The following is a 13954-nucleotide window of genomic DNA, read 5'->3' on the forward strand; positions in this document are numbered from 1 at the left end:
AAATAATAATTTTTAAAATATTCATTTGATTTTTGATTACGACGATTGTCTTACTCTTTAATTGTTCTAATATATTTCATTAATTTTTAAAATTTTACTTATTTAATTAATCTTGACAACTATGTACTTTAGTAGTAAGTAAGAATACTAATAAGATGAAACTCATAAGATTTAAATATTAAAAGACACCAAAGCTACTAACAATGCAATAAGGATTAAAAAACTATTTTAAACACTATGTATGGTTTATTATTTTAAATGATTTGTATGATTTAAAAAATGAATTTGGAATAATCCACCCATCAAACAAGTTATATTATAAGGGTGAGTCCATTATTGACCTTCACTCACTTTCCTAATGTTGACTTTGAAAAACAATACCTTTGAATAAATAATATGCTTTCACATGGAATGTAATTTCATCTGGTTTTCATAGATCGGTATATTAAGATAATATTTTATTTTGAGGTAAATAAGGTAAATCAGATTTAGGCCTGCCTAAGACACCATAGAATTGTTCTTTCTTATGGGGACTTATTCAATTAGATCCATATCGACTCAAAAGATTCAATATGGAAAATAGTCCTTATAAATTAATGTTAAGGTTCCACAATTTTTCATTGTATTGGAACCAGCCAATCAAACCTTCAAAATATGTACACAAAAATAGCAATTTTAGCTTAATCACCATACAAAAGTAATATGTTTATTTTACACAAAACATTTAATTATGAACCAATAATTACACATACTATTAATAAGATTACATTTGAAATAGTACAATTCTAATCTTGTCCCAAGTAGAAAATGGTGGGCTTCTTCGGTTCCATGATCTCCACCGTCCCTTCGAGCATCTTGGCAACCTTCCCCATTGAAGGTCTCGCTTCTGGCCGGTCTTGCAAACACCACATTGCCGTTTTCACCATCCGATTCACCATCTCAAAATGCGCCCTACTATCGTAAGATTCCATTATTCTCTCGTCCAAAAGATCCTCAACTCTCATCTCCTTAAACGCTTTCTCGAACGCCCATTTGGGAAAGTACCAATCCGCACTCTCCATCTTCGATGCTTGCATCACATTGTTTCTTCTTCCACTCACAATCTCCAACAACACCATCCCAAAACTGTACACATCTGCCTTTGGTGAAATCGGATCCGATCTCAACCATTCGGGCGCCATGTACCCCCGTGTCCCACGAAGGCGTGACATGCTCACCACGTCCTCTTTCTTCCTCAACTTTGCCAACCCGAAATCCGATAGCTTCGGGCAAAAATCATCCCCTAGGAGAATGTTCTCGGGCTTGATATCACAGTGTAGAACCCACTCGAGACACTCCTCGTGTAAGTATGATATGGCTCTCGCCACTCCTAACGCGATTCGATATCGAATGTTCCAGTCCAATAACGGCTTGGATTCCCCACTTCCAACTATAGAAGCTGGGAATAGGAATTTGTCGAGGGAACCATTCGGGACGAACTCATACACCAACATCCTTTGTCCTTTCTCAGCACAAAATCCCCACAACCTCACCAAATTGAGATGGTGCATTCGAGCAATGATAGTTACTTCCGCCCAAAACTCAGGGTCGCCCCCGGAAACATTCTTAAGGCACTTAACCGCGATCACCCGATGATCACTCAACTCGCCAAGGTAAACATCGCCGAACCCGCCTTTTCCGACTATGTTCGAGAAATTGTTGGTCGCCGTTTTCAACTCTGCGTAGCTGAACCGCTTAGGCCCGCCCGTCGGCATAAGCTCAAGCCCAAGGGTGCGGGCCATATCCCGATACTTGATATACTTCTTCAAGAATGCCCAAAAGAAAACAACCCCGCTAATCAATTCCGCCACGAAAAGGGTGCAAATTATCGCGATATTCCGCGTGGCGGAATTAGACCCGGCCGGAGGTAAAGGCAGTCCGATTCGAATCGGGCATGTCGTTTCGATCCGACTAGTCATACCCGTGAAATTTGAATGATCCAATTCGGACTCATCGACTCGTAAAAATGTCGACATTTCCGTCCCTGGTGACCAATACCCGTAAAGTAATCTCCCGAGTTGAAGAACGCAATAGTTATTCCCGTCGTACTTGAAACCAAAACCGAGGCACGTAGAGTTGTTTAAGCACCACGCTCGACAAGTGGTAAAATTCGGAGCAAGAAGGTTCGTTTGATCCAATCCTCCCGAATAACTAACGTAGTCAAATCGAAGAAACTTACTCCTATCCAATCTCTTTATCTCCGTCTTCAATTGACATGTCTCACCGCCACGACCGTCCGAAACAACCCGAAACGCGGCCGGGCATACGCAATAAGTCGGGTTTAACCCGTCAAACATACATATATAATTGGTACCACACTTACCCGGAATCGTGCAATGTTCTTGAATCGCTTGCCATGTAACGACCCACTTAGATTGATTAAAATCGTAACTAAGTAACATAAGATTCCCATCCTCTCCGAGCCGTAACTTCCTTAGAGTCGAACGATCGCCCAAGTCCGACGACACCATTGATGCCCCGTTTGCCTGCAAGATTCTTCCGTCGTCTTGTAGCTTCATTAAAGCATTTCCAGCCGACCAATAACTCCGGTTTCCATTCAAAACTAGAGCGGTTGAATTCACAAACGAATATCGACCATCCGCGGAAACTAAAGGAGTAGTCCCGTTTATAGTCTGATTCGGAAGAATCGTATCAGTTGGGAAAAGGAAACTCGACCATTTTCCCAAAACCAAACTTCCGTCGTTATCGAGGACAAGGGTTGCGTTTGCGTTTACAGTTGGTGCAGAAGGCCAGAGATTTCTCCCGGAAGAATTCCCGTCGGTGAGACGGAGTTCGCCGGAGTTTGAGAAGAGCAGAGTTGCAGAGCTGCTTACTGGCGAGTCATCATTGGCTGACCAAACATTTGAACCGGAGATGTTGTGGAACCAGATGGAGAATGTGTAGTTCATTGAATTGGTGGATAAGGATCGGAAACCGGCGGCGAAGATGGCGTTGGGTGATAGGAGGATGATATTCTGGTTGGGAGTCCATGGAGAATCAGAGGGAGAGAAGGAGGATGAGAGGTTGCGGGATGGTTGAGCCGAGGAGGCTGAGATGTGGAGGAGGAGGAGGAGAAGAAGAGAGAGAAAATACACGGCCATGATTTCTTTGGCTGTCTTTCTATGGCGTGTGAGTTGTTTTCTCAGATCTGTTGTCGTATAATAAACTAAAAAAATGAAGGCGGCCATTGACTGAAGAAGAAGGAAGAAATCTCATATACGCCACTAAATTTGTATATTATGTTCAGTCAAACTCATAATTTTACATTTTTTCAGAAAAGAAAAACAAACTTTAATAGAATAATTGGATGTCATTTGAGAGGAAATTGGACGAGATGACCCGAAGATTGTGGTATTTGACATTGTGGTAGCTGATCATTTTTATTGTTTTCGTAGTTTTTTTTTTTTTTTGACGAAATTGTCCTTATAAACGTTAAGTGACTTAGCGTTTCAGTAAGTGGATTAGGATTTAGTATAAATACTTTAATTTTTCCATTTCCATTTTCATTCACTCTCTTCTCTTATTCTCTCTTTTACGGCGGCGACTGCGGCGACGGAGCTGCGGGGCGGCGGTCCACTTCTGTATCTGTATAAAGTGAACCGCCGCTGTCAAAGAGAAAACAAGAGAAGAGAGAAAGGAAAGGAAAAAAAATAGAAAAATTATAGTATTTATATTAAACCCTAATCGACTTAGCGAAACCCTTAGCGTTTCTCTACAAGGGCAATTTCGTCAAAAAAAAAAAAGACCACAAATATAATAAAAATTATCAGCGACCATTAGGTCAATACCCCAATCTTCGGGGTCATTTCGTCGAAATTCCTCATTTGAGCATACCCAATAAAAAATTTGAATCATATTTTTTTTTTACTTAAAAAAAAATGCAATTTATATTATTAATATTTTATTAATATAAATAAAATTTTACTTCTTTAGAGTCTTGGAAACTAAGTCTACGGATGGGTAAGAGACTAAATGGTGTTTTATTATATTTTAATGTTAATTATCCTAAACTATTCAAATTTTGTATAACAATATTAAACCAGACTATTTTAAAATAATAATAATAATAATAATAACTGAATTAATAATATTTATTTCTTTATACAAAAATTATCTAATTTAACCAAGAATTATATTGAATATTAATTTTATATTCATTTTGACTCAGAATTATTTATTGTTTATAATATTATAATTTAAATAAAGAGTCATGTTAGAGATGGAATTATAATCATAATTAATGAAACGAGGGATCAATGAGTATTTCTTCTTAATAAAAATAAGAAAAATAAATTGAAAATTTTGAAAATGAGAAGTCATGTAATTTTAATAAAAAAAAGAAATTGGAATCCACATAAACTTAGCCTAACTTAGTGAAAGACGATGTTAAACTATTTTAAAATAATAATAATAATAATAAAATAAAAAATAAAGTGAAATCCATATTTTTAGCTGTTCAACAAAGTTCAATGGAATTTATGAGCTTTTTTCCTTGACTAATACATTTGGGGTTGACAGTTGACTAACATTAACACATTTGATACTCCATCCGTTTATGTCACCAAATCATTTAAAAATCATACACTTGAAATTTGTTATGATTATAATCACTTACTTACTTACTTATTTATTTATTTATATATATATATATATATATATATATATATATATATATATATATATATATATATATATATATATATATATATATATATATATATATATATATATATATACATATATACATATACATATATATACATATATACATATATACATATACATATATACATATATATACATATATATACATATACATATATACATATACATATATACATATATATACATATATATATACATATATACATATACATATATACATATATATATATATATATATATATATATATATATATATATATATATATATATATATATATATATATATATATATAAATGAAAGATGTTATCATTAATTCATTACCCTTCATAACAATAACCTCTCTTTCAAATTAAATATATATAGTAACGTCGTTCACTACAAGTTATTTGATAATTTTTAATTTTAATTTTCTTTTGAGAGAAAATAAATTGCAAATTAAATATAAACTTAACTGTAAACTAATAGGTATAGAGATATAAATATACATTGTATCAAAAAAATTTTCTTTAATTATTTTCTATTCCTTAACCAAACAAAAAAATATTTTGAAAATTAATAAATGCTTCATTAATTATAAAACTTTATTGGAACATTTGATGAAGGGCTATTTTTTCTTAACACTAATCAATATAATTTTCAAATAAACAATTTTATACATACATCAATAATTATATTTATATAAAATTATTTTATAATTCAAATAATCATATATTAAATATATATATAATTACCTATTTAAAAATTAATTTGTAATATATTTAAATAAAAATAAATTTATATTATTTAATTAATTGTCTCCCTTTTATATTAATATATTTTCCTCTCTTAATATTTATTAAATTAATCTTTAAATAAACTTTTAGGTTAAACTAATTTTGTTTTTAATATTTAATATATATACTATTATTTTAACTATTTTTTTAAAAATATTTTTCAAATCTTATATTGCTTCTTCATTAAATTTATTTTAATAAACAATCATATATATATATATATATATATATATATATATATATATATATATATATATCAATAATTATATTTGTATTAATAATTAAAAATATTTTTACCATACTCTCTAATTAAAATTTTCAAATAATTTATTTTCAAATAATATTTATATACATCCACCTATTTATTATTTATATAATTATAACGTAAAAAATTGACACTTTCCATAAAAAAGTTTTGATACTCGGTAGTTACGCCCATAACTCACCATCCTCTTGAATCACGAGTGAGACGGTTAAGATCGAAGAGACCAGTAGAAATGGGGTTGAATACTGTTATTTTATTTTTCACTTAAATGTAATTTTCATCCTGTTAGAGATTGAAAATATGTTTATATTCTTGGACAAATCTTAGCAAGCTCTTGAACGGTGTCAAGTACGGAAAATACTTGCAGGATTTGAAGCGGCAGCTATATGAATTAGGGAAACAATGAAAATACAACACACAATTTTATGGATGTTCGGAGATAAAGCTTTTACGTCACCCTTTATTCTGTTTCCAGAAGGATTCCACTAAAAGACTTTGATTTGTATAGATGCTACACAAACCCACTCAGATCACGGGTCTTAACACTTGTCTGTCTGAACTTTTAGCTCTCACACTATCTTGTAAAACAGATGACTATCTGTTCAACTTACACAAGTAAGATGATTATCAAATGATACAAAGAATTTTCGCTCAACGTCTATTGTGTGATCGTCGTATATCGTTGAGAATTAAGAGCAAAACAAGATAGCGTGAATCCAAGAGGTTCACCGTTGTTCTCTTATGCCTTTTTATATTTTATGCATGACAACTGTGTAATCTATTTTGTTGATACGTGGCAACGTTACGTTTTTCGTATGCCTGGCGTACATGATTTTAGTGCGCAGTAGCATGGAATATTCGTTTATCGTTTTGCATGTTAGAGTAGAGAGTTGGTTGTACATTTTTGTCGTATTGCAGTACGCATTCAACTGATGTGGAACTCAGTTGATAGCAAACTTTGCTGATGATCATCTCTACTGATAGCGGACTCAACTGTTTATCAGCTCTGCTGATGAGCTACTGTGCTGATGGCAGACTCAATTGTTGATCAACTCTGCTGATGAGCTACTCTACTGATAGCAAACTCAGATGTTGATTAGCTCAGATGCTAGTTCACTCTGATGATGGTGATCTCCGTTGATGGAAACTCTGTTGTTAGCGTGTCTACTGACAACAACTCTACTGATGGAGCAACTCAACTGTTAGAAACTCTGATGTTAGCGCGTCTTCAACTGATGGCAACTCTACCGATGGAGCAACTCAGCTGATAGCGAGTCTGCTATTTAAGAAACTCTACTGCCATCGAACTCTATTGTTTGAGTAAGTCTGCTGCCAAGGAACTCTGCTGATTGAGCAACTCTTATGCCAACAAACCCCGTTAGCCTAGACGCTTGAATGTCAAACGGAACGCCTAGCGATGGACGGAACGCCAACGATGCATTTATTTAAACAAAACGAAGCCATTCTGTTCTCCTTCTACATTGAGAAATCGCGAACGTCGGAGGCTCGCATTCGATGCCGGTGATCCTTCCAAAAATTCTATCTCCTTCGTTTCTCATCCTTATCCCACCAGACTTCGCCAACATGCACGACTCTCCCTCAACTTCAATTCCTCTAGGATAAGAAGTCAAAACCTATCCTAGAACTAGGCTAGTGAGGAAAAAATAGAAACAAAGAAGAAGAGTTTTAGAAGCCAAATTAAATATGAATTTGACTTCGAAACCAATCTAATTTAAGTATAAATACTCATTAGGTGTTATTCTTCCAATACATTGATCAAAATCCAATAATTACAGCATGCTTGAAGAATTTCGAAGAAGCTCCGATGACTGGTTTTTGAAGAACTCATTCCAGCGTTCCAAGCTTCGTTCTAGAGCTCTGGAAAGCTTCATAAAGATCATTGGAGAGTTTTTCAATCACTAGTAAGCTTTCAAACCTTTTATAATTCAAATTTTGATTCAAAATTGGAATTTTCCAAGTTCGATAGAGTTGATCTTATTTAGGGCTCAATTTTGTTCTTTTTATAGTCGAAATCAATCCCTAAATGATGTCCAAGCTTTCCGTTGAAAACGATTTGATCAATTCAACCCCAATCATAAAAACCCAAATTTAGTTTGAAAATCTGGAAAATTTAAAATTTGTGTTCTTGAGCTTTTAAGCTTGGATTTTGATTCAAATAGTTTTCTAACATGTTTCTAAACATGTTAGGATGATTTTTAAATCATAAAACATGTATTACGATCATGTTTGATCGAACTGAAAATTTTGAAATAAAAAATTTAAATTTCAGTTTTAAAATTTGTTATAGAGCTCACTTTATGTTCTTGATTTGGTCGTGTTTGATTGTAAATATCATTTTGAAGTTAGGAACTAGAATTAGGCCATGAGATGACCTAACTCAAAAGATCCAAATTTTTTCTCTAGAAATCGTTTTGAAAAATCAATCGTCTTAGGGTTTGATTGATCGATTTTAGGATCAAGGGTTATGATCCTTACATCAAATGGAGTTGATGAATCATACTTTCATGAACAAGAGATGTAAAACTATAATTTTTATACAAAATGAAGAACGGTATTCTTGGACCGAGTCTTGTAGGACCAGGACCAAGAAGTAGAACCAAGAATCCTTGGTCTTGACCAAAGCTAAGGACCGAGACCAAGGACCGGTGTTCTTGAGATAGGACCGAGTCTTAGGACCGGTGTTCTTGAGAAATGACCGAGAATTATGACCGAGGATTTTCACATAGGACCAAGAACTAAGAGGTCTGACCTAGGACCGAGACTCCCAGGACCCAGGACCCACGACCGAGAAATCTAGATTTGAGACCAAGACTCCCAAACCTAGGACTGAACAATCCGAGTCTAGGACCGAGCCTCCTGAACCCCATGGACGAACCCTCAAGTCCTCTAACCGAGTATCCCGAGCCACAATCTAGAGCACCCTCGGTCTAGACCAAGCCCATTCGATCCAAATTGGTAAAAACAGATTCAAGCCGTAGGACTCTGGTCCTAAGGTCTGTTTCGTTTCACTTTTCAAAATTTAAAATTATTTTTTCTAATTTTGGAACCTCAATCTATTTTCAAATAATCCCGAGAGGTCAGAAAATGATTTCAAAATATTTTCAAGATATTTCCCAAACAAATATTTTGACTAAGGCCCCTTTTGGAATTTATTCTTGTTAGGATCGGGTCCAATAATAGCGGGGGGTTTGAATATTATTGTGCAAATTATCACTTTCAATTCGATTTTAATCTTGTTAGATATGAAAATATGTTTCTATTCTCCACAATCTCCGCAAGCTCTTGAACGTAATCAAGTGCAGAAATGCTTGCTCGATTTGAAGCGGCAGATAAACCATTGTAAGATGCAAAAATGAAATAACATAAGGAGTTTTATGAATGTTCAGTGAAAAAACTCCTACGTCACCCCTTCTTCTATTTTCGTAAGGTTTTTTCACTAGAAGGCTTTGATTCGTATAGCAACTACACAAACCCAATTAGAAACACATGACTTAACATATACCTATTTATAACTCCTAGCTAGCACTCTGTTGAACAATTAGCGTCCTGTTCAACTTACAATATTGATAATACACTCAAATAGTACAATAAATAATAGCTCAGTTTAGCTTAGTGAATTACAGAATAATCTCAGAGAAAGTAAACACACAGCTTAGCAATTTAGAATTTGTAGTGCGGAAGAGAGTCAAAGAATTGAGTATTCTAGAATCGAGAGGTTTGTCATTGAACTATGTTGATCTTCCTTCTCGATTTCTTCCTTCCCCCTTTTTAACATTATCAATATCAGAAGCTTGAATGCATAGTGAAGCAACATCAAAACTTTAACTTTCTTGGATGTAGTATTTGCAGCTTTAATGCGCTCATCATCTATTGTCTTGAGGGAGTTGGATATTTCCATAAGATGGAAGCAGAAGGATTCCAATAGGGAAGTTGACTTTTCATGGAGATCGAAGTTGTGGTTGATCAGTGTGGTCTGCATCTGGGTACACTAATTCTGGATCATCGACACTTCAATTGAAGTCCTCGATATATCTTTAATAGACTCACCATGTGCCGTTGAGTTCGCGACAGTACGCTCCTCTAGAATCTCCAACTTATTGAAAATTGTATCAATGCTCTTCTGCATAGACGCAACAACACCGATAATAAAGTGGCAAAGATCCTTTGTTCCCTAAGAGGACTCCTCAAGGGACGAAGGAGTAGAAGACGCAAGATGAGAACCAACAGGGATGGAATAAAGAGGAGAGACTCGATGACTTAACTAAATAGCAGACGGGTCAGGAGAAGGGACTCGAGACATATTGATCATGGCTCGGGACTCGGCGTCTGCTCCTTCGATCTCTTTGCCCAAATCCTATAGACATCCTGACGTTTCTTCAGAATAAATAGATTTAGATGGAAGGGATTTCTTGGATGCAGAAGGGGTTGAACTTTTGAACTTTGGGGAGGCTAACAACCTCTCTATAGATGTCTGCCCGTTTGATGAGATTGTTTGAATATACAAGGTCTTTTTAGAGACATGGGTTGAGAGCTACTCAACAACCTTAGAAGGTTCCTCCTCAATAGACGACTTCTGCTCATACGCTATGGGTTGCTGAGGAGTAGAGAAGAGCTCCTTCTCTTAATCTGGGGAGATGAGCTCCTCAACAGCTTTTGAATGCTTTTCATCGGCAACTTTTGAGGACTGCTCCTTCTCAGCAGAAGGAACTTGCTGCTCAACAATGATTTGAAACATCTGTCTTAACACGTCTATCTTATCAACTTATCAACAAATTCCCCCCTCAATTTGTGCATACTTAATTTAATTAATTTATATCTAAAAGAACCAAAATATTTCAAAAGTAAGAAAACATAGTCTCGGGGAGTGGCTTCGTGAAGATGTCGGCCACTTAGTGATCTGTTGGCACATATTCCATCCGAATATGCTTCTAAGCAACAAGATCTCGGATGAAATGATGTCGGATTTCGATATACTTCGTTCTAGAATGCAACACCAGATTATATGTGATCGCGATAACACTGATGTTGTCGCAGAAGATAGGAGACTCGTCTTCCTGGATGCCAAAGTCTCTCAACTACTGTTGGATCCACAACAATTGAGCTCAGTAGTTGCATACGGCAAGATATTCTGCTTCTGCTTTTGACGTGGCGATAGACGTCTGCTTCTTCCTAAACTAAGAGATCAGACGATCACCAAGGAACTGATAAGTTCCACTGGTGCTCTTCCGATCGATCTTACAACCTGCATAGTCTGCATCCGAATAGCTAATTAAATTGAAACTGGAATACTTCGGATACCATAGTCCCAAATTTTGAGTTCCCTTTAAATATTTCAAAATACGCTTAGCAGCAATATAATGAGATTTTTTAGGGTTAGCCTGGAATCTTCCACAGACTCCGACAACAAACAAGATGTGTGGCCGACTGACTGTTAGATAAAGTAGAGATCCGATGATTCCACGATAGACAGTGATATCGACAAACTGGATATCTTCATCTTTATCCAACTTGCTATATGAGTTCATGGGCGTTGAGGCAGATGAGCAACTCTCCATACTGGTTGAGGATATTCATGCAAAAACGAGTAGTGGGAAGAATATTTGCTTACGTGGCATTAATCAATTAGTTGCAACTTGGCTGTCGTACTGATCTTCACTAGAAAGTAGAGCAGGAGTAGAGTAAAGCTAGTTGATCGTGGGTAGACGGGTGCTAGCTTCAAGCAACTTCTCAAGCATAGCATTAGACATATTTCACTTAAACGACATCGTCTAATGAAATTAGACGCCCCCGTCTAATAGTAGGATCCATTAGACCACCTGGTCTAATGGGATTAGACAACACATATAATACCACATCCCTTCAGACTAATCTGAAGGAGTTAGACTGCACGTCTAACTTCCATTAGTTAGACTGCACGTCTAACTATACATCCCTTCAGACTAATCTGAAGGAGTTAGACCGCACATCTAACTCTCATCTGTTAGACTGCATGTCTAACTCTGTCTGTTAGACTACATGTCTAACTCAGTCTGTTAGACTGCACGTCTAACTCCGTTTGTTAGACTGCACGTCTAACTACGTCTGTTAGACTGTACGTCTAACTCCGTGTGTTAGACTGCACGTCTAACTCCGTGTGTTAGATTGCACGTCTAACTCCGTGTGTTAGACTACATGTCTAACTACGTCTGTTAGACTGCACGTCTAACTCTGTGTGTTAGAGTACACGTTAACTCTCATCTGTTAGACTACATGTCTAACTCCGTCATTTAGACTGCACGTCTAACTACGTCTATTAGACTGCACGTCTAACTCCGGCTGTTAGACTGCACGTCTAACTACGTCTGTTAGACTACACGTCTAACTCCGTCTGTTAGACTGCACGTCTAACTACGTCTTTTAGACTGCACGTCTAACTACGTCGGTTAGATTACACGTCTAACTACGTCTATTAGACTGCACGTCTAACTACGTCTGTTAGACTGCACGTATAACTCTATGTGCTAGACTACACGTCTAACTCTCATTAGTTAGACTACACGTCTAACTCCGTGTAACTCAATGCATCTAATGCCCAATCAGTCTAATGAACCTCATTAAAACTTAGTCTAATATAACCTATTTTCAACACACCTGCACCAAAAACGATTAGACGACATAGATTGAGTCTTATATACATTCATCATCAAAATTCCAATACTCAAACTACTTTGACACTTAGTCAAAATAATTTGACCCAACAAAACTATGTCGTATGGAAGAAGAGAGTCCATGCCATCTATTTGCCATAGATGATGACATGTGGCTTGTCATCACCGAAGGCCCGATCAAGATCGATAAAGAAAGATCTGAGTGAAGGCAAGAGGAAGAGTAACCTCGACAATCTGGCCATGGATATTCTGTACAAAACTTTGGATGACAACATGTTCAACTACATCATCTCATGCAACTCTGCCAAAGAACTTTGGGAGAAGGCAACGAACAAACCAAAGAGAACAAGCTCATGGTTGCCACGCTGCAGTTTGACAACATCAAGATACGTCCTGGAGAGACGATGTCTGAGTTCGATGGGAGATTTAGCAAGATCATCACCACCCTTTTTACTTTGGGCAAGACTTACAATAACAGAGAGGTTGCAATTGAAGTCATGCGTGCTTTACCCATAGAGTGGGACATCAAGTCAATGGCGATGAGGGGGTCCAAAGATCTCAACAAGATGGAGCTCTTTGACTTTCTAGCCGATCTGAAGGCCTACGAGTTTGAAATAATCTTTAGGAATGAAGTGGAGATTTCTACATCTTTCATTCCAACCAAGGCACTGGTGACTGTTGAGGAACCACCCGTTGCCACTGAAGTAAAGACAGCTGCCCAACAGCTCAACAGAGACGCGATGGCTCTCTTCGTGAAGAAATTCGGCAAATTCATGAAGAAGAGCAATTATAACTCAAACTCTTAAAATAATAACAATGATAATAAGAAAAACTTTAAGGTTAATGTAAAATGTTTTAACTGTGATAAACTAGGTCATTACAAATCGGATTGCAGGAAGTCAAAAAGTGATGAGAAAAAGAAGGACAATGAGAAAGAGCTGAAGGCTCTCATGGCAGCTGAAAGCAAAGCTAAGTGGATCCAAAGCGACTCAGATGACTCATCATTCAACGATACTGATGATGAAAAGGTTTCTTGCTTCATGGCAAGAGAAGAAGAAGACTCTGAGGTGATACAGGACAGCTGCATGGAGGAAACTTGGAGCACACTCTTTTGAGACTATGCTCCAGCAAATCAACAAGTGGCACATTTGTTCACAAAAGCCACTTCCATGGACTAAGTTTTTCTTCCCTAAAATTATATTTGGGTCTTGAGGACCTCAAATCATTTATTTATCTTTAAACATGCATAAATTGAGGGTAAAATTTAATGTTTAATATGTTCAGACAGATGCACGCAGACGAAAGCTTCAATCGATCTAATAGACGAGGTCGTCTAAATGAAAACGAGTACTTAGACGTATATTTGCTTAAGCAATCTATGTTTTTGGGTTGTATAAATGTCTTTGTTTAAAACTAATGTCAGTTAGATGTCTGAAAGAAAAAAGTAGTTAGACGCCTATGTCTAACTAGATACACATTTCACATGTGTTGTCCAAGCGTAATTAGACCCTTGCGTCTAATTAGACGTTCAGACGTATGTAAG

At 36.2% G+C, this 13954-nt stretch overlaps 1 protein-coding gene across 1 annotated transcript; it reads right to left on the reverse strand.

The window, feature by feature from the left end:
- Positions 1-710: 710 nt before the first annotated feature.
- LOC124911835 (G-type lectin S-receptor-like serine/threonine-protein kinase At1g34300) lies at positions 711-3174 on the reverse strand. The gene has a single exon (XM_047452360.1). The coding sequence runs from the start codon at positions 3138-3140 to the stop codon at positions 786-788; it is 2355 nt and encodes a 784-aa protein (XP_047308316.1). The 5' UTR covers positions 3141-3174; the 3' UTR covers positions 711-785.
- Positions 3175-13954: the final 10780 nt, after the last annotated feature.

This window comes from Impatiens glandulifera, chromosome 8 (genome assembly GCF_907164915.1).
Source record: "Impatiens glandulifera chromosome 8, dImpGla2.1, whole genome shotgun sequence".
NCBI classification, from domain to species: domain Eukaryota; kingdom Viridiplantae; phylum Streptophyta; class Magnoliopsida; order Ericales; family Balsaminaceae; genus Impatiens; species Impatiens glandulifera.